Genomic DNA, 22,105 nt, shown 5'->3' on the forward strand with positions numbered 1-22,105 from the left:
CTTCAATGCTTTCCTGCAGAGAGCTGGGATAATATTTTTGGTATCTACAACCCTAGCTGAGTACTTACTTTAGTTTGTTTTCTTTGTTACAGGAAACTTGGAAGGAATAATGGCTTCTAGTGGCATGATGCTGCCTCAAGAGTATATATTATCCCTTTACTATTTTTGGAAAATATGCAATATATGAATGTTACATTGCATAAGAACCAGAGCTTTACATCCTAAAATATGTACCAATGTAAACATCATGTCTACAAACTGCCTGCATGTCACTGCTTACACAATAACTTTATAACTCTACTAAACATTCTTGTGGAAGGTGAAGGGAGGTGGAAGAGGAGCAACAAATGGTCATACCTAAACTATGTGAAAAGGCATGCTGGTGGCATGTGTTTCAGCTTACGTATTTCAGCTTACGAGTCACAAAAAAAGAAAATCAAGTACTTTGCTCCATGATTTACCTACCCAATGAGGAAACACTTTTATAAAAGGGTAAGCAGAAAGAAAATAACTGGTGAATAATTAAGAATTTCAAGTTCTGTTCCAGAGAAGATGGAGGCAGGAAAAGGTCATGTCTCTCTCTCTAGTTTAAATCTGTGCCTGATTTCTGTGTTGTGCTTTAAGGGGTTTGTAAAGTGGTTAACCCTTTGGTGCCAATGATCACAGCGTATCCCTTTGGGAATAATTATGGCCAGGACTCCTGAAACATTCTCAATTGCAGCAACTGTGCATGATTGTTGAGTGGACTGCATATGGACAGGTCCACAAGAAGTGTCTGTGAGTAAGCTGCTTACCTGCAAATACACATCAAATCTATGTGTATTTTCCCTTCCTACATCCCAGAATTTTTGTCATGAAATAATCTAGTTGCCTACTGAAACTAGGAGGCTAGATTGAGCCACAGTGAGAGTGCAGTTTTCATCCTCGGGGATTTAGCCTCGTAACTGGATACCTTTGAAAATTGTCCTTACTGTAGCTTGTGTTTTCAAAACTTTTGCTTGTGTGAGAACTTCTGTCTAAAGAAATGACATATTACACTTACAGTGGTTTATGCTTCAAAATGCCTTTAAATTTAATCAGGGATGGCGATAGCAGTTGGAAGCAAAGCATTACTTCCACTCATTATATATAAAATTATACCAAACCTACTGTCTAACCAGAAAAAAATACGCAAGGATACTAAAATATGGGGGAAGTATTCCTACCACACTTTTAGGAAGATTTGCTGCTACATCTTAAGTAAACATGAAAACAGAATGGACCTGCAGACAGACAAGCTCACATTTATAAATGGCACTGCACATTTTTCTAGAGATATGATTTAGATGCAATGCCTGAATAAAAATAATCTTTCATAAAAGTAGACTGTAGCTATTTCACATACTGTTTTTGCGCATGATAAAGAATCAAGAAATACTGAAAATATTAATGGCATTAATTAGTGGCACTCATTAATTGACCTATGCCAAACCAAGTAATACAGTCAGATCGGCGCTTCTATTACAGAGGAAGGGCACAACATTACACAGCACTCTTAACCAAGAGTATGAATGTGTCGGCCCTAAACTACCAATATTCTATCACTGGCCTTGATTCTTCAGTGAAATGTTTTGAAATCCTGGTAGTACACAAAGGTGAAGTACATACAAGAAAACAAATTCCAACTATGCTTTAAAGCCCACAACATCCAGTGGGCACAATACTAAGGCTTCACACAGTCATACTGTATTATTCTATATTCAAGTCTTTAATTTTAGCACAGTACAACGAGGCAGAGCACCTGAGGCACTTCCTCTGCCATGGAATCCCATTTAATTGCATTGAATTGCATTGCATTGAATGGTTATCAATAGAAAGTCTCCAGTTTTTTTTTTTTTAATAGTGGAGTGGGGATGGGTGTACGTTGTTTCTCTCCAAATCCTTCTGGCAATTGCTGTCCAAATATCCCATTCCTTGTACAGGAAGTTATTTTCCTGTTTCCACTTTTCATCCCCTAGCTCCACCTAGCCAGTGGCTCTTCACACATAGCTTTCTTTCACCTGTTCATTTTTTAAAAATGATGTAAGGAGTGCAACATTGACAACTGTTTGATTTTTGTGCAATGACATATCTTTTAAGTGGTCATCATCGCTTTGGTCCTTAGCAAAGTTGACAAAAACCTAAAGGAAAGTGGAAAAAAATAAAGTTTAGATATACAAACATAGTTTGAATTCCGGATATAATCATAAGTTATAATTTAATACTGGTTTAAAATTTTTTTAAAAAGCTCTTCCATTGAACGTTTGTATGGAGAGAGATCCTACAGCAGACCAAAAAAAAAAAGATTAGATATACATATATCAATCTATTTATATATATCTATTCCTCCATTTTTCTTTATTTGGTGTACATGTAAAATGGCAGCAGTGCTGTGGGTTGGGGCTGATGAGGTTTGGATGTGCTCTAGGAGTAGGGTATACAGAAATTTCCTGATTCTGGTTTCCGTGAAGGTGGCACAGTGCACGCTGAGAGAGAAGAGAAGGGAAGGCTTAAAGGCTAGAGGCGAGCCTGCTTTTTCACTGCCGCTGCGACTTTTTAAACATAGGGTGGCTGGAAGGAAAGCTGCTGGAAGTGCCGCAAGGCCCCTGGAGGCACGAGGCCCTGTGCGACCACTCCTGTCGCCCCTGCCTAAGACCGGCCCTGGGGATGAGTGTGAATAATCACAACCACTGGGGTGGAAAACAGGAAGGGAATGGAAAGCAAGGTGATTACACCAAAGATTACACTTCTGGCACCTGCTGGCCTGAAAGTAAGGGAGAAAAGCGGGAGCTAATGGGGGGGGGGGGGGGGGGCATTTGTAAATTGGGAAAGCAAGCACTCAGTAAAAGTGGGGAGAATAGGGAAAGCATTCAGTATGGGGCATTCAGGAAGAGCACTTTGGGAGGGGCTATGGGGAAGATAGAAGGAGGGATAGAACCAGGGAAGGGGCTGCAAAGGGCAGGCACTCAGAAGGGGATTGTAGGGGTTGGATAAAAGTGAAATAATAAAAGAGAAATACTCGGAAAAAGGGAGTACTGTAGAAATATGCTAGCCCTTGCTCTCAGTAGAATGCAGGCCAATGGCTCAGGCTAAAGATCTAGGCCTCTTAAAATCAGAGATCACCTTTGACACAGTTACATTTCACTGTGGCAAGTGCTGAAACGAGGTAATTGAGAGCTGACAGAGGGTGGGGGAAATCTACTCTGTAAACAATGAGGAGACTGGCACCTACAAGACGTCATGAGCAAGATTGTAGAGATAGTACTGGGTCAGCTGCACCCCGGGTGAGACTATCCAAAGGGGGAGGGGGGGGGCTAGAGGAAGGTTTGGGAATGTGAAGTCATTCTGATCAACTGATAAGGGCCAAAGAGCTCTGGTGAAAAAGCTAGGGTCCATTGGAATCAATGGGGCCAAAAATAAGTAAATAAGAGGCAGTCTGAAGGATACCGCGCGCTAGAAGGCTCTAGGCGGCAGAAGAAAGTGATCAGATTGCACCTGCTGTGTGATCCAGAGATGGATGCCTGATTTGCCTGTACTACTGTTGGTGAGATTATAATAAACTATCTTCTTATATCCCAGCGAGTCCTTCTGATTATGGAATTTGTTAATTCCTGGACTGTGTAAAGAGCAGTCTGGGGGAGTATGAGATCAGAATAGTTGGTGGGAACACGCAAATTATTTACAGTACAGAAGGGATTATACTATAATATACTATATTACACCCTCCCCACCTCTCTCTCCCCTACTCTCCTTCCTCTCCTTCTTTTTCCTCCTTCTCTGAAGTGTCTATTGAGGGAACTGCCCTTCTTCTTTCCTCCTCTAAATGTACTACCTGTTCCTCTGATCCCATCCCCACTTATCTACTTAACACTATCTCTCCTACTATCATCCCAGTCATCTGTCACATCCTTAATCTTTCACTCTCCACTGCAACTGTTCCTATGGCCTTCGAACATGCTGTTGTCACTCCACTCCTTAAAAAACCCTCACGACCCTACCTGTCTCTCCCATCTCCCTTCTCCCTTTCCTCTCCAAATTACTTGAACGTGTCGTTCACCGCCATTGTCTTGACTTTCTTTCTTCGCAACCTATTCTTGACCCACTCCAATCTGGTTTTCGCTCTCTTCACTCTACTGAAGCTGCACTTACCAAAGTTTCTAATGACCTGCTACTGGCTAAATCCAGAGGTCTCTATTCTATCCTTATCCTTCTTGACCTATCTGTTGCTTTCGACACTGTTGACCACACTATACTTCTGGATTCCAGGGCCCTGTTCTTTCCTGGTTCTTGTTCTTTCAGTGTTCACTCTGGTGGATCCTCTTCAACTTCCATCCCACTTTCTGTTGGTGTGCCTCAGGGTTCTGTCCTTGGACCCCTCCTTTTCTCCATCTATACCTCTTCCCTTGGTACCCTGATCCCATGGCTTCCAGTACCATCTTTATGCTGATGACTCTCAGATCTACATCTCCACCCCTGAAATCTCAACCTCGATCCAGGACAAAATCTCAGCCTGCTTGTCTGACATTGCTGCTTGGATGTCTCAACGCCATCTACAGCTCAACATGACTAAAACTGAACTTCTAATTTTTCCCCCTAAACCCACCTCCCCTTTTCCCCCTTTCTCTATCTCTGTTAATGGCTCTCACATCCTCCCTGTCTCCTCAGCTCGTAACCTTGGAGTCATCTTTGATTCCTCTCTCTCATTCTCTGCGCATATTCAACAGATCGCCAAAACCTGTTGTTTCTTTATCTACAATATTAGCAAAATTCGCCCCTTCCTTTCTGAATACGCTGCCAGAACCCTTATCCACACCCTTGTCACCTCTCGCTTGGACTATTGCAATTTACTTCTCACTGGTCTTCCGCTCAGCCATCTCTCTCCTCTCCAATCTGTCCAAAATTCTGCAGCACGACTTATTTTGTGCCAGAATCGTTATACCCACACTAGCCCACTCCTCAAGTCACTTCACTGGCTCCCTGTCCGCTTCCGCATTCAGTTTAAACTTCTAGTACTGACCTTTAAATGCATCCACTCTGCAGCCCCCCATATCTCCCTACATTCCTCCCCGTGAACTCCGCTCACTGGACAAATCTCTTCTCCTGCACTGCTAACTCTAGGCTTCGCTCCTTTTCTCTCGCGGCACCTTATGCTTGGAATAGACTTCTATGCTGAAAACCCACCTTTCACTGCTGCTTTTAGCCCCTAGCCACTTGCCCTCCCCTTCTCCCTTCCTTCCTTCTCACCCATTACTTCCCTCACCCGTAACTGTCTTGTCTGTCTGTATTAATTAGATTGTAAGCTCTTTTGAGCAGGGACTGTCTCTTTGTATCAGATGTTCAGCGCTGCGTGTGTCTGGTAGCGCTATACAAATGCTAATAATAATAATAATAATATAAGGAAGAGACTATAAGTGAGACACGGGGCCGATCCGAGGACCTCACTAAACCATCCAATCGGTAGTAGCGACTTAATCAACGTGAGCTTATTACATGCATTTACTGGGAATTCCTCGTTCATGGGAAATATTTGCAATCCCCAATCCCTATCACGAACGGGGTTCAGCGGGTTACATGCACCTGTTGGCAAAGAGTAGACACGAGCTAATCCATTCAGCATAGCACGCGTGCAGCCCTGGACATCTAAAGGCATCACAGACCTGTTATTGCTCGATCTTGTGTGGATGAACGCCACTTGTCCCTCTAAGAAGTTGGACGCTGACCACTGGGGGAGGGTCGAGTTAGCATGGAGGAGTCTCGTTCATTATCAGAATTAACTAGACAAAACGCTCTACCAACCAAGAACGGCCATGCACCACCACCCACAGATTCAAGAAAGAGCTATCGATCTGTCAATCTTTTCTGTGTCTGGGCCGGGTGAGGTTTCCTGTGTTGTGTCAAATTAAGCCGCAGGCTCCACTCCTGGTGGTGCCTTTCTGTCAATTCCTTTAAGTTTAAGCTTTGTAATCATACTCCCCCCGGAACTCAAAGACTTTGGTTTCCTGGAAGCTGCTCGGCGGGTCATGGGAATAACGCCGCTGGATCGCTAGTCGACATCGTTTCTGGTCGGAACTACGACGGTATCTGATTGTCTTCAAACCTCCGACTTTCGTTCTTGATTAATTAAAACATTCTTGGCAAATGCTTTTGCTTTGGTTCGTCTTGCGCCGGTCCAAGAATTTCACCTCTAGTGGCACAATACAAATGCTCTTAATCATGGCCCCTGTTCTGAAAACCAACAAAATAGAACCAGAGTCTAATTCCATTATTCCTAGCTGAAGTATTCAGGCGACCGGCCTGCTTGAACATGCTATAAGGGAGTAGGTTATAAGGGGGAGGAATGCCTTTCCCAACTTCAGCAGGATTCCTCAGTTATCCATTTTAAATGTGCTTCAACATGTCCCGAGGAAGGGCCCCAAGGCTTTTCTTACCTCCATTGAATATATTATTCCTCTTTACTGTTAGTATTAATTAAATGTCACATGTTTTCCATCACACCCTGACTCTATATGAAATTGATTGTAACTGATCTTGGGACTTGCTTCTTATTTCAATAGCCTCCTATATTTATTTGTGAATTATGCACCACTGAGAGGGAAACCCGATCATTGGAATATCAAAATAGTGCAGCATTCAGTAAGGGCTATGGGGAGAGGCGGAAGGAAGAGGACCAGGCAATGGGTGTGGGAAAGCATGACAGGAAAGCATTTGAGAGGTCAGGAGGATTTGAATCCCACTTCTCCCCTGTAGCACTGTTGGCCCTGGTATTTTCCAAAGGGAAAAATGTGGAGTGTATTTCTTTGAAATTCTGCTTTCAGATCCATGCATACAAAGTACAAAGCTGACTACCTGGAGGGATGCTGAAAGGAAGAGATACTAATTGGGAGAAATGAGTAAGAGAAAGTGTGTGTGCGTGCGAGGCAGATTGCTGGGGAAAAGATAGAGGGAGAGAGCAAGAGTATTGGTTGGCAGATCCTATAGACGGAGGAGGGGGGAAGGGGTGTTGGAAGAAGCTAGAAAGCAAGAAAAAGTGGTTTGTAGGCAACTGAGAGGAAGAGGTGGGTGAATGTTGTACAGCTGTGACTCAGTTGAAGAAAGACTAGTGAAAAGAGGCTGGGAAGAAGAGAAGAACAGGAAGTAACCTGTTCCGGGGCAGACTCAGAGGGGGCAGTGAACACATGCGAATTGCGAAATCGGACTGAGACAGGGCAACAGGCGCACACCGCGGCACCCCCCCAGCGGCGTGCACCCAGGGCGGACCCCCTTGGTACGCCAATGACTGTACCTTTGCTGGAGGGGAAGCTCCATTGCTCTTACATTTCAATCCATAAAGGATAAATATTTCACTAATCATTAAATTAACTATTATACATTGCATAGGGCTACTATCCTTTATAACATTTATTCTTGCCAGAATTCTGTGCCAAAAATTTCAAAATTCTGCATACATCCAGTGGCGTTCCTAGGGGGGCTGACATCCGGGGCGGATCCCCAGGTGCAGCGCAACCCCCCCTGGCGAAAGGACACCCCCCGCGAAAGAACCCCCCCGGGTGCACGCCGCTGGGGGGGTGCCATGCGCGCCTGTCCTCCGTTCGTTCCATGCTTCTTCTCTGCCTCAGAACAGGCAGAGAAGAAGCATGGAACGAATGGAGGACAGGCGCACGCGGCAACCACCCAGCGGCGTGCACCAGGGGCGGACCACACCCACCGCCCCCCCTAGGAACATCTTGCATACATCTGCAAGTTCTGCAAAATTTTGTTTCCCCAGCCCCCTTCCCTGCCTCTATAGCATCTACTTTTTTTTACAGCCCCCCTCCCCTGTACCATCCAGCCCTCCTGCACCCACACAACATCCAGTTTGTTTCAGCACCCCCCACACCCACACACCATCCATAGTTTTTTTAGTCCCCAAAAACAGACTATCCATAGTTTTGTCCAACCCCCCCACACACCTTCCATAGTTTTTTTTTCCAGGCCCACCCCCTCACATGCATCCACCTGCACCTGCACTCAATAGGGAGCTACGATGAGGAAAGAACCTGACTCTTACTTCCTGCGGCAGCCTCATGAGGTTACTACTTAAAGTCTTGGTGGCCATTTTGAAGAAGCAGCGCACCAGGCCAGAAAGTGGCGGCAGCAGGCAGAAAGAGTAGGGTTCTTTCCTGTCCCCGAAGAGGCCACTAGACTGCCTGGGGAGTGCTCAGGAGGGTGGAGAGATGGCCAGCCAACCAGCCTTAATCGCGGCTAAAGGGGCTAAAAAACAAGTTGCCCCTCCAAGTGCTACATAAAGGAAGAGGTCTTGCAGAGTTCAGGTGACCAACATGCTCTTTCACCACCTGATTCGTGATTCTGCACAACAATGCTGAATCGTGTGCAAATTCTAAAGAATGGCTTGAAGCCAGAAGAGCAAGTAACAGTGGCTAACCTTAGGAGTTCATATAAAACATTTTAATGGAAATACAATTACCCTGTTTCTCCTTGCAAACGTTAAGAAGGACTGCTATACAAGAGGAACTTACTTGGTCGAGTGTTGTCTGAGAAACAGAGTAGTCTTCTATTTTGAGTCTTTTCTTGTTTTTGGAGAGGATGCTAAATATCCTGGCCAGAGAAGACTGTGCAGAGCGGAGCTGGTACTGAAGCATGCTCCTATGTTTATCCTTCAGGACACTACCAGGAAAGGCATGCCCAAAGAATTCCTCCACGGGCTTCAAGTCAGGATTTGACCCTGCTATCCGTACTACTATCGTATAGCCATCTCCAAACCTAAGAACAGGACAGTGACAGCACATGATCTCTGGAAGAAAGGACGTCAACACCAAAACTTCTTGTCTAAATAAAATTTTCATTTAAGGGAGCATATCCTCAAAAGCACCACTGACCATGTTCCATGTTTTGACTATGTTAAAAAGACTGATACCATATCTAACTTTGGGGCTCTTTTATTTTTTTTATTTGTTACATTTGTACCCCGCGCTTTCCCACTCATGGTAGGCTCAAGGCAGCTTACATGGGGCAATGGACTTGCCCAGAGTCACAAGGAGCTGCCTGTGCCTGAAGTGGGACTCGATCTCAGTTCCCCAGACCAAAGTCCACCCCCCTAACCACTAGGCCACACCTCCACACAGCAACAGTAAGTCCAATGTGGGCTTACCACTCGCTCTTCCGGGACTATTGTTGGCCCAAAGCGGCCGCCGGCGGTAGTCCCATCCCAAGTGCACACCATTTCCGTGGGAAAAAGAAAACCCACAGAAATGGCTTGCGTGGCGATAACCTGGTGCTAATTGGGCATCGCCGTGCGCTGCCTGATTATCGCTGTTAGTGCGGGAGCCCTTTTCGCTATGTAAAAACTGCACTGTAAGTCCTGGTCCATCTTGGGCTGACTGGGACTTGGGAGTATTGCTGATGTAAAACTCATAGGCTCTGGAGAAGGGAAAGCCCAATAGTAGTCTTATAGAGACTACCTGTACTCAAGCAAAGAAGTATTTTGGAATGATGTAGAGACTGCTGCATGTACACCAGGTTGAGTCCTGTGCACTTGGTCTATCAATGGAAGGTATGAAAACAGAAACCACTGAAGGCCATCGTATGACAACTCCTCAAGAAGGAAGGGAGTGATTACTTTAATTCAAGGCAGGTTTTTAAAAAATCTTCTTTAATAAAAAACAATAATACATTACAACAACTAAGATAACTAGAAATAGTTTTTTTTAGATAACATTCCCTCCCCCATCTGTTCCTACCCTCCCCCTAATTCAAGGTAGATTTATAAATGCCGCTTGAGTTCCTCTGAAGTGAAATTCAAAGAATGTCAAGATAACTGAGAATATTCTGTACCAGGGGCAAAACAGAGTACCAATATCCTAGAGGCATTCAAGTGCAGGTTAGAAAGATTTATTAAGAGGAGAGCAGGCAATTTATAAAAGGAACATAATTGTAATTTTTATAAAGGAACATAGGCACATATGTTGCCTTTATGATACACCCTTGGCAATCCATACAAGTTAGCAGTTGAAAATGTGTGTGGATACTATTACAAGAATTTTCAAAGCAAAAAGCATGCATTCACTTTTATGTTTAAAGATTTGCTAAGTCAATGAAGTGAAAAGTATATGCATACTTTTTGCCAATACAGGCAGTTATAAAATTACTCCCTACCCACCAACCCCCATCAGACTTAACTAAAACAAGGGAGAGAAATCATGGACCCCTTGGCTAGTCAGGTTTTCAAGATATTCACAATGAATATGCAGGAGATACAGTTGCATTTCTGGCAATACAGTAAATGGAACAGTCACCCTGAATGCCCAGGGCAGGTTTGGGAAGCTCCAGGTTAAGGTTATTTTCAATAGTGTAAATTCCAGGCCCACCATTGGGCTCCTCCCCAAATGTGACACACTTGGAAGAATGTTATAGGGCTCATTTTCAACACAAAAAAAGTCATAAGGTGGCAGAAGGATGTTTTTCTCTCAAAAAAATCCAAGTTGCGATTTTCGACACCCGATTTTAGATGTTTTGCTCCACAGTTTGTCCAGTTTTCAAGGGGGCGTGATGGGGACAGGTTTTGGGTGGAACTTGGGCGGTCTCAAAAGACAGACATTTTTTTGCAATAATGGAACACAATGAAAATGTCTAAGGCACATTTGGCTAGACCTGTTTCAATTACAACTACATGACCAAAAGGTGCTCTAAATAACCAAATGACCACGGGAGGGATTAAAGCATAACCCTCCCTTACTCCCCCAGTGGTTACCGACCCACTCCCAGCCCCCCTAAGTTGTGACAGTGACAGTATATACTAGGCTCTTACCATTTCTATTAGAGCAAGCAGGTCTCAGGAGTGGTCAGTGTAGTGGACCCAGAGAAGGGGACCCAGGCCCATATCCCGCTCTAACTGGTATACTTGTGGTGAGCCCTCCAAAATACATTAAATACCTACTGTACCTACATTTAGGTGACACCTGCAAGCTTGAGAGCTATTGTAGTGGTATACAGTGAGGTACAGTAGGGATTTTTCTGACCTGGAGGGCTATGGTTATGGTAAGAAGTGTATCTGGGACCTGTTGGGATTCTGTATGGTCAGTCTATTAAGAACGATGGCCCTCAGACATCCCAATGGCTTGCTTTTGGACATTTTTCTCTTGGATGTTTTATTTTCCAAAATGGTCCCAAAAGAAAAATGCACTGAGCACAAATCCCCCGATATTTAAAACTATTTAACCAGCTAGGAACGGCTCCTGGCCGGTTAAATAGGGTTTAAGCACCTGTGATATTCGGCAGGAGATAACCAGTTATCTCCTGCAACTGCTAACCAGCAATATTGTACAACATAGCCAGTTAGGCACAGATATTCAGCACTTCTAGGTTGAGCGATCAAAATAGGCCACAAAAATAGCAGGCCTATCTTTCACTGCTAAAACTGAACATCGTCATAGCCAGTTAATTTTTAGCAGCCCAAATAAACCCAGATATTCAATGCCAGTTGCCGGATACGGCCTGGCATGAATATCTGGGTTTAACACTGGCAGTGGACAGCAAACACGCTGCCTACCACTGGCTAAATATTGGGCCCAAAATGTCTAGGAAAAAGGCAAATTTTTGAACCAAAAAGATAGATGTTTTTCAGATTCCAAAATGGCTATGTTCACCACTCAAGTTTTGGACATTTCTAGCAAAATGTCTAAAATTGGACTTTTTATTGAAAATGTCCCTCTATATCTCACACTGGATGGCCTGAAATTGCTAAAATTTAAAGGAGAAAAATAAAGGAAAATAGAAACATTACTTGTTTTTTAAATGTTGGACACTGCCCAGACATCGGAACCTCCCATTGACCATTATTGCCATTCGAGTGCAGAGGGCCTCACATTCTTCCATGCTGCGAAGAAACAGAGAACAGGAGCACAAAAACTAATTATAAGTAATTAATGAAAACACTCTAATGAAAGCCCTTTATGAAGGCCAAACAGCATGTTTATGTGATTATTGTCAATCCTGTTTCTGAATACTAGTACATGCATGGCATTTTAATTTGCAGGATGAAGCGGCCATTCTCAAGAGGAGGGGAAAAGGTACAGTTCAAACCTGTTTTCTCTTTTGTCCAGAAAAACTACTTGTACAGGAAGACTCTGCAAATCTCTGCTGTTATCATTAGAATATAATGACAGCAAAACTATTTCTTTCATTATTCATTACTTGTGAGATTTGCGCAGTCATGCATAAACTGATTTATTGCCCTCAAAGTGAAAAATTTGTTTTAAATGTACTACTTTGCGTGACCCCTAGTCCTAGTCACATCTCCACTCATTATTTTATATACCTGTATCAAATCTCCTCTCAGCCGTATCTTCTCCAAGCTGAAAAGCCTTGGCCGCTTTAGCCTTTCCTCATAGGTAAGTCGCCCCATCCCAGTGGTGTGCTGGAGCAGGCTCTCACAGGCTCGCAAGAGCCGGTTGTTAAGTTTTTAAGAATTTTGGGAGCCGGTTGTTAAAGTAGGGCCCTCCATGGCTACTTTAACAACTGGCTCCCAAAATGTGGGCTTGGGCCCCCTGCTGAATTCTCTTTTACTTTACTGGTGGGGATGCTGAGCCCTGCCAGTCAAGCAGGCTGGGACTTCTCGAGCATGTGAAAGAAGTTCCAGCATGCTGCTCCGAGCAAGATGTTGGGAGTGGTGGCAGTCCATTTATTGGCTGCCAGCAAAGGTATGCCTAGCGTGCCCGCACGAAGGGAGGGAGGGGGGAGAGAGAGGCAAGTTTTGCTCTCCACCCCCTCCCCCCCCGGCCCTTCAGACTGCAGAGCTGGCTACGTCCGGAGAAAGAGCCTGTTGTTAAAAATTTAGCAGCACACCTCTGCCCCATCCCCTTTATCATTCGTTGCCATTCTCTGTACCTTTTCTAATTCCACTATACCTTTTTTGAGATGCAGTGACTAGAGTTGCATACAGTATTCAAGGTGTGGTCGCATCATGAAGCGATACAAAGGCATTATAATTTCCTCATTTTTGTTTTCCAGTCCTTTCCTAATACCTAACATTCCATGTTTTTTCTCTGTTCAGTAATTGTATGAGGAAGATGTTCACTTTGTTTAGTGTGCAAAGCACACCATTTTCTCTTTGACATTTCTCTGTTTAATTTTTCAAAAGAAAGAAACTATTTGTTGTACTCTGCAATGCTTGGAATACATCCTGTCCATTTACTCAGCTAAGTGAAGCCAAACAAGTGCCAGCATAGTGGATGAGTGCTTGGCTCTCAACTATGTTTGATTATCAAGGTTATTAGAGGCATGGAAGAGCCTCCCCCTATTGGAGAAGAAGCCAGTAACTGAATTCAGGAAAGCATGGGGCAATTAGAGAGGACATTTGAGGGAAAGTAAGGGATTGTAGAGCTGTATGGTTCCTATCTGCTGTCATTTTTCATGTTGCTATGGCAGTTTCTAGCTTCTGTTATCTTGTGCAGAGATATCACTTTCTGTATCTAAGCAATTATGTTTTTTGAAACAATTAATAAAAAGCTTTTCTGTAATGCAATTCTTGTACCCGGACTAAACATTGAGAACACTGGAATCTCAGTGGCAAAGGCGCTGACTCTGTAGGTGCTCAAGCACCCCCAATACTTTGAGGCCTGACATAGGTGGCATAGCTCCACCAGAGGATGCCCAATAGTCAGTTAGCAGCACTAGTGAGCCATGGGGAGTGGGAGAACCGCAGGACAATGCATAAACTTGATTGCTGCCTGCACTGCCTGCACTGCAGTGATTAAAAGCAGCTGCCTCAGGATCTTGGTCTTCCCTATGATGCATCCTGCCTCCTCTGATGCAACTTCCTGTTCTGTTCACAGGGAAGATCAAGGTCCCAAAGAAGCACTTTTCAATCACTTTGGTACCTCTACTGGCAGCAGCAATCAAGGTAGTTAGCAGCACCAGTGAGCTGGGGGGGTTTGACAAAGGGGAGAAACGATGGACCTGCGGGGGCCAGAGGGAGGGAGAGAAAGTGCTGCTTTGCTGAATCAGGAAAGGGGAGAGGGGAGGGATGGACAGGCAGGAAGAGGTGCTGGATGGAAAGGGGAGAGGGACATATGCTGGACCAATATGAGGAGGAAGGAAGAGAGAGAGAGAGAGAGAGAGAGAGAGAGAGAGACAGACAGAGACAGAGGTGGGGGGGGGGGGGGGAGAAGAAATGGGGAAAGAAGATGCTGGATGGAAGAGGAGAGAGACATTGAAGACCCAGGAGGGAGCCATACTGAACTGTGAGACAGGGATCCAGAGTGGAGGGTGTGGGTGGGAAGAAACAGGGAGAGATTTTGGCCCCAGGGGGAAGAAGGGAGGAGAGAGGGGAGGGGCAGGGAGAAAGAAGAGATGCTGGGCATGGAAGCAGTGGCGTTCCTAGGGGGGCTGACACCCGGGACGGATCGCCAATGCGCCCTGCCCCCTGGGTGCAGCGCCACCCCCCCCGGATGCAGTGCGACCCCCTCCGGCGAAAGGACACCCCCCTGCGAAAGAACCCCCACCCAGGTGCACGCCGCTGGGGGGGGGGGGGGGTGCCGCGCACGCCTGTTCATCGTTTGTTCCATGCTCCCTCTGCCCCGGAACAGGAACCTGTTCCGGGGCAGAGGGAGCATGGAACGAACGACGGACAGGTGCGTGCGGCCCCCCCCCCCCAGCAGCGTGCACCCGGGGTGGACCGCACCCACCGACCCCCCCTAAGAATGCCACACAGGGGGAGGGGGGACAGGGACACAGAGGAGTAATGCTGATCACAGCGGGAGGGAAGTGGACAGGGACACAGAGGGAGAAATGTAATCATAAATGTTCATATAGTATGGCATCAGCCTATCAGGAACCTTCCTGATAGTAGCCTTTTACCAAACTGCAGTAAAAAGTGGCCTTAGCGTGTCCTTACCGGGAGCTAAGGCCATTTTTCCGCAAGGGTAAAATGGCTGATTTTTTCATTTCCAGTATTAATGGCCATGCAGTAATTTTCCCATTAGTGTGTGGCAATTAGCACATGAGCCCCTACTGCCGCTAAGGGCTCACATGCTAATCGATTAGTGCACGATAATGTAGCTTTCATGGCCACTCTCTGTCACTGACCTGCCAACAGTGCTAAAAAATAAATGTTATTTTATAGCATGTGGGTAGAATGTGCCAATCCCGAAACAACTGTGGGACATCTGAGTGTGCCCTGCGGTAAGGTATTTTTAGCTGCAGTAAGCAATTACATATTCTCTTTTGAAAGTCAGAGTTTCATGGGGTGTCTAAAAAATGTGACCACTATAGCACTGATGTAACACTTACAGTGCTAGCTTTAGACCATTTCTAGATCAAACTGCACTTTCCATACTCATACATACCCTTGTCAGTTAGTGCTCTCCCATCATAATTTGAAACATTTTAAGTTGATACAAAATATGGCAGTTAAGATTCTAATGTTTTGATCATATCACCCCAACAGTTAAAACATGTCCACTGGCTCCCATAAGTATATGAAAGACTCCAGAGGAAATTGGAGAGTCATGGAAGTAGTGTCCTTTTGTGTCTATGGACTTTTCCTTTAGGAAGCCATCCAAACCTTTTTTAAATCCCACTAAGATAATTGCTTTTGCTACATTCTCTGGCAACAAATTCCAGAGTTTAATTACATGTTGAGTGAAGAAATATTTTCTCCGATTTGTTTTAAATTTACTACTTTCTAGCTTGCCCCTAGTCCTAGTATTTTTGGAATGAGTAAACAAGTGATTCACGTCTACCCATTCCACTCATTATTTTATAGACCTCTATCATATCACCCCTCAGCCGTCTTTTCTCATAGGGAAGTTGTCCCATTCCCTTTATCATTTTTGTCGCCCTTCTCTGTATCTTTTCTAATTCCACTATTATCTTTTTTGAGATGTGGTGACCAGAATTGAACACAATATTCGAGGTGCGCTCGCACCATGGAGTGATACAAAGGCATTTTAACGTCCTTATTTTTGTTTTCCATTCTTTTCCTAATAATACCTAACATTCTTTCTTACCCGCAGCCGCACACTGAGCAGAGGGTTTCAACATATCATCAACTACTACTACTACTATAAATCACTTCTATAGCGCTACTAGTCGTATGCAGCGCTTTACAATTGAACATGAAGAAGATAGTCCCTGCTCAAAAGAGCTTACAATCTAAATCAGGACAAACAGACAGGACCAAAAAGGATAAGAGAAGGACAGACAAAAGGACACATAAGGATAAGATAAAAGTTACAAGTTAGGAGTCGAAAGCAGCATCAAACAGGTAGGCCTTTAGCCCGGATTTGAAGGCAGCCAGGGATGGAGCTCAGGAAGCCTATTCCAGGCATAAGGTGCGACGAGATAGAAGGAGCGGAGTCTGGAGTTAGCGATGGAGGAGAAGGGTGCAATTAGGAGAGATTTGCCTAGTGAACGGAGATCTAGGGAAGGAGTGTAGGGAGAGGTAGTGAGGGGCTGCAGAGTGAATGCACTTATAGGTCAACAAGAGGAGCTTGAATTGTATATGGAAACAGATAGGGAGCCAGTGAAGTGATTTCAGGAGAGGGCATAACGACTCTGGCAAAATATTAGTCGTGCGGCAGAGTTTTGAACAGATTGAAGAGGAGAGAGATGGCTGAGTGGAAGACCTGAGAGAAGCAAGTTGCAGAGGTGATGAAAGTGTGGATGAGGGTTCTGATGTTCAGAAAGGAAAGGGCAAATTCTGGCGATGTTATAAAGGAAGAAACGACAGGTTTTAGCAATCTGTTAAATATGGGCAGAGAAGGAGAGGGAGGAGTCAAAGATGACCCCAAGGTTGCGAGCAGACGAGACAGGAAGAATGAGCGTCGACAGAAATAGAGAATGGGGGATGGGGAGAGGTTGGCTTAGGAAGGAAGATAAGGAGTTCAGTTTTGGACATATTGAGTTTCAGGTGGCGGTGAAACATCCAGGTAGCAATGTCAGAGAGGTAGGCAGATACTTTGGACTGGATTTCTGCAGAGATTACTGGTGTGGAAAGGTAGATCTGGGAGTCATCAGCGTAAAGGTGATACTGAAAGCCGTGTGATGAGATCAAAGCACCTAGGGAGGAAGTATAGATGGAGAAAAGGAGAGGTACTAGAACTGATCCTTGAGGTACATCCACTGACAGCGGGATACAGGAAGAGGAGAAACCACCAGAGTATACACTAAAAGTACGCTGTGAGAGATAAGAAGAGAACCAGGAGAGAGCAGAATTCCAAAATCCAAGTGAGGACAGTGTGTCAATGAGTAGGCTGTGATCAACGATGACGTATAGATCCCTTTCCTGGTCGGTGACTCCTAACGTAGAACCTTGCATTACGTAGCTATAATTCGGGTTCCTCTTTCCCACATGCATCAATTTGCCTAGGAACCATGATTCCCACAATGCATCTGACCCGACACAAGAGGGGGAGGAGCAGGATTGGGAGATGGTCAGGGTGATGAAGAGCAGCTGAGGGAGCCCTGGGAGGAAGTAGAGGAGATGGAATGGGATAAAAAGGAGGAGAATGAAGAGGAGAGAATGGAGGTGGTGGCATGTGCACAGACTGCTGGTGCTAAGGTGAAGAGCTTCCTGGCTAGGGGAGGACAGGATTGATACAGCTGGGAAGAAACCTGTGGCAGCAAGTGCTTAAGCAGGCTTGTGTGTTGCAAGGAGCTGTGGTGTAACTTGATACCTAGCAACTAACTGAGAGTAAAAGAGAGAGGGGTAAAGGTCATTGAACTATATTCAGCGAAATAACAGGAAATCTCTGTCTGGCATTGTGAACATGAACTTGTCAAAGACTGCAAATTGAGATCGTTGTACTGTGTTGCTGACTTCACTACAATTGAATGGCTGTGAATAAAAGTGAATCCCTTTATTCTAAGACTGCTGGAGTTTCTGTCTGTTTGTTGGGGTTATTATTGAATGGCAAACTCAAAGAAGCAGTCCTGTGAGGAAGCGGTGGCAGAAGGGCAAGGAATTGAAATCAACCGGTGTTGCAAGGGAGAAAGATCAGCGGTGAAGCATGTCTGCTAAACAGGGTTCACTGGGGCCAAACAGTGGAAGGATGACCTGCTGACAATGTCAGTGGCATTTTTTAAGACAGCCTTGAAGATTTATGTATTTTCTCAAGAATTTGATGTCTATCAGAGGTTCTCTCGCAACGATGGTGGACTTTGGGATAGGGGATGTAGATGCTGCAAGAAACTATTTTCCTTTTCTCTCCTTTTATGTTTTCTCCCTTATTCAGTAAACCACCCTGATACACTACAAAGAGCGGTATATCAAGTTTGTAATGAGTATAAAGATAAGCATGAATATAAGACTTTAAGCAGCAAGATTTTAGTGTGATATAACTAGTCCCGAACATACCTGTGAGAGGTGAGCACCACAGAGCGGCCCTCCTTGATGACACTAAGCACACAGTTCCATAAGAAGCGCCGTGCTTTGGGATCCATCCCTGTGGTTGGTTCATCCTGCAATATTAAATGCAAAGAAATGTACATATGCCAAGTTAATTTTTTTCCATTCATTTTCAATGCTGAAGTACACAGAATTAAAAAATGCGTTGCCTTGAACTTACTGATATGGTGGGTTATAAGTGATTTTAAATAAATGTAAATAAAATTTTAAAAACGAGGAGTGCTTTTAAATATAGGAAAAAGTCAAGTAATACCTGTGAAAAACTAGAGAATCAAGTGGTTTCTAGGATAAAGCCATGGTAAAAAAAAAAAAACCTTCTTGTCCTTAGGCAAGTCTTTCCCACACATTAAGGCCATTTTTACCATGGCTGTAAAAACCCTGATTTTCTTTTTTTTTGCATTAATGGCCACGCACCAATATTGCCATTAGCACATTGCCATTTTCCAAAATTACCGCAGGAGCACGTACCACTACCTATTTTGTAGGTAGTAAGGGCTCCTACAATATCTGGTAATGTACTTTCCACTCCGATACGCCCCCCTCAAAAAAAAAAAAAACATTTTTAGCATACTGTTAGTGTGCACACATTGCAAATTTAGGGGCCCTTTTATCAAGCAGCGGTAATGTACACAGCAAATTGGCCCTGCTGCCGGCCTCGATCAGGAGGCCGGTGGTAGTTTCAGCGTGCACCATGTGCCATTTCCAGCAATAGGAATGTTTTTATATTTTTATAGCACTGGGTTACTGTGGGAGGCGGTAAGGGCTCCAGGAGTAAATGGTTGCGCCAATGGTTACTTACCCTTTGAAAAAAACCCCTATGCGCTGACGCCACCGCAGGCCCCCTTTTACCACAGCTTAGTAAAAGGAACCCTTACTGCAGGATGCTTAATGCTCCCGCCGTACTCCATTTTTTTGCTGCATTAGGCACACTTAAATACCTAACGCAACTTAGTAAAAGGGCCCCTAAGTAAAAGAAAAAATTGTATTCAAAAGTAAAAATGCTTTAGCTACACATGCACACATGCACATGCACACATTTACCTCATCTTCAGAGCAGGGGTAAAAAAAATGCATGAGCATTTGTGTGCTGTTGGGGCTGGTTCTGGGAGCCTATTTTATAAAGTTGCATAAGTGTCTATGCTGCTTTTATAAAACAATATAGGGGTTTTCTTCAATTTTTGACATAGACATCCTGTTATAAGATTACCTCCTCAATGCCAACAATAATAAATACTCAAAGCTCTATGGTCTTTATCCTGCAAAATTGTGAAGTGGAAAACAATTATGCAGAACAAAGAATCTCCATGGGACACAGCCGAATATTTTCCTGAGATAACACAAATATTTTTGTGCACCATAAGAAAAAATGCTGCAGTGTGATGTTACTTATCATTTCTTTAGCGCTACTAGATGTACGCAGCGCTGTACACTTGAACATGAAGAGACAGTCCCTGCTCGACAGAGCTTACAATCTAATTAGGACAGACAAACAGGATGTTAATAAATATTTGGTCATTTCCATGATCCAAGAGTTTTGCAAAAAGGAGGCCTAGAAGCCTATATCCAGAATGGCAGAGCTGGAATTTGGGAACTCAACAACCCATTAACTAGCTTATAGCTTTAGCAACAAATTCATCCACCAGTGGTTTAGCATCTAGATTACATCTCTGTTTTTGTTTAGAGAAAACTGGCCAGTGGTACAGGTCAATCAAGGATATAATGAATGGGAAGCACTAACCAGGAATACCACAGGTGGCCCTCCAATCAGCGCAATGGCCGTAGACAGCTTGCGTTTGTTCCCTCCGCTATAGTTCCCCACGCATTTTTCAGAGTACTTCACAAGGCCCAGTTTGCGAATAGCCCATTCAGCCACCTGCAGAAAAATATGGAAATATGACCTCCTCTATGAACCACAGCACTGTGCACAGTACAGAAATTCTTCTGAATTAATGGGCCCATTTCAAAGGTAGAAGCTATTTACACATGTTATAAATATCTCCTCCACACTCAGAATCAACACATAACTAAGTACATCTCTGCGGCAATTTAAAATATTAAATTTTCTTTTTCTAAGCTGATCATATTCCAACCTGATCTTGCATATCTTTAACAGGAATAAAATAACCATGCTAAACAACTTCAGACAGAACGTCAAAAACAAATGTCCAAAATAACAAATTATACATTTGGCTATGCCAATAGAGAAGTGTTGTATAGTAACTAAGGGGTCATTTTTTTTTGTTTCAATTATTTTTTATTGATGATTGCACGTGTTTAAAATTTCCATATCAATCAGCATAAATCTAGTAATGAACAATACATAAATCTAGTAATGAACAATACATCTGAAGTTCTATCATCAAAATTTTTCAAACATTATCAAACATTCCCCCCTTCCTCTCCCCCTCCCCTCCCCTCCCGTCTTCTAATGTATTTATTCACATTTTCATGTATCTTTGAAGGTACTATGCATAACGATGGTCAATAAACTTTGTAGTGGATGTTATGAATGTACCAGTGCGCGACATATGTGTTGTTCAACAAATTTCCAAATAAAGCATGAACTGCCGGCACAACTCTGTATTTGTTGGTTATTACTGTATGGATATATTGAGTTTCATCCCCTCCCTACCCTGCCTGCACTGTGATTCTTCTGTTCAACAAGTTATGGACCTCCAAGCAGGAAAGACACATCGTACCATTGCTGCATGCGGAGTCTGACTTCTTGAGGTAACTTTCCAGTTCAGTATTTTGCCTTCATATCTGTTGTGTCATGTGTTTTTCATGTGTGATCAAGGTGCAGTATCCTGCTTAGCGTGTAGTATTTGCAGCCCTTTTTGTTGTTTTTTTTTTTTTTTCACGAGGTAGTGTATTGGTGTTTTAGAGTCTGGTGTAATTACAGTTCTGCCTTTCCACGTATAAGGTTGTAGCTCGTCCTGTCTTTGGAATTAGTGCTGTTATGGTTTGGTAAGGTTATGAGTGTGTTTTTGCACAAGTTTGTGTATAGTGTTTTGCAGTGGAGAGATTGTATGTCCCCTGGGGTTATGAGAATTGGAATTACTAATTGTATTGGACTTGAACTGAATAATTTCTGGGGAGGGGGGGGTTTCATGATAGCAATGTGCTTATTATTGCAATCAGTTTTTCTGTACAAGCTTGGCTTCATTTGTCTTTATTTGAAATTTCATAAATAAAAAATTTTCTAAAAATTGAATAATCTTATCAATGGGGTGGAGCTGGGGTGGGGGCGGGGCTAGGGCTAGGATGGGGCCCCACCAAATTGGTCTGCACAGGCCCTGACTCCTAATCAGTGCTTTTTTTGTAGAAAAAAAGGTGCCGGTACTCATTATGGGCGGGGTCACCACATATAGCCATATGTGGTGACCCTGCCCATAATGAGTACCGGCACCCCTATGATAGCCACACCCACATTAACCACACCCCCTATACCAGCCATGGCGCATATAAACAGACATCATTGAAAATATTACAGTACTATAGGAGAAAAAAATAACGTGATTTGCTAAGTAGTAGTAGTAGTATACCCAGTGCAAAATAAGACAGCCAATGTGATTTCTCAAATTGGACATATTACAAACACTAAAATGAAAATAAAATGATTTTTTTCTACCTTTGTTGTCTGGTGACTGTTTTTCTTTCCATATTGGTCCCATTCTGTGATTC

At 43.8% G+C, this 22,105-nt stretch overlaps 1 protein-coding gene across 1 annotated transcript in view; it reads right to left on the reverse strand.

Annotated features, from left to right (window-relative positions):
- Positions 1 to 1,863: 1,863 nt before the first annotated feature.
- Positions 1,864 to 22,105, reverse strand: part of ABCA1 (ATP binding cassette subfamily A member 1) — a 706,841-nt gene continuing 686,599 nt past the window's right edge. Inside the window, 5 exon segments of the mRNA XM_030194329.1 lie at positions 1,864 to 2,159; positions 8,535 to 8,778; positions 11,798 to 11,890; positions 18,371 to 18,474; positions 20,160 to 20,294. Of these exon segments, the coding sequence (XP_030050189.1) occupies positions 2,019 to 2,159; positions 8,535 to 8,778; positions 11,798 to 11,890; positions 18,371 to 18,474; positions 20,160 to 20,294 (717 nt within the window). The 3' untranslated portion in view covers positions 1,864 to 2,018.

The sequence above is a fragment of the Microcaecilia unicolor genome, chromosome 2 (genome assembly GCF_901765095.1).
Source record: "Microcaecilia unicolor chromosome 2, aMicUni1.1, whole genome shotgun sequence".
Classification (NCBI taxonomy): Eukaryota; Metazoa; Chordata; class Amphibia; order Gymnophiona; family Siphonopidae; genus Microcaecilia; species Microcaecilia unicolor.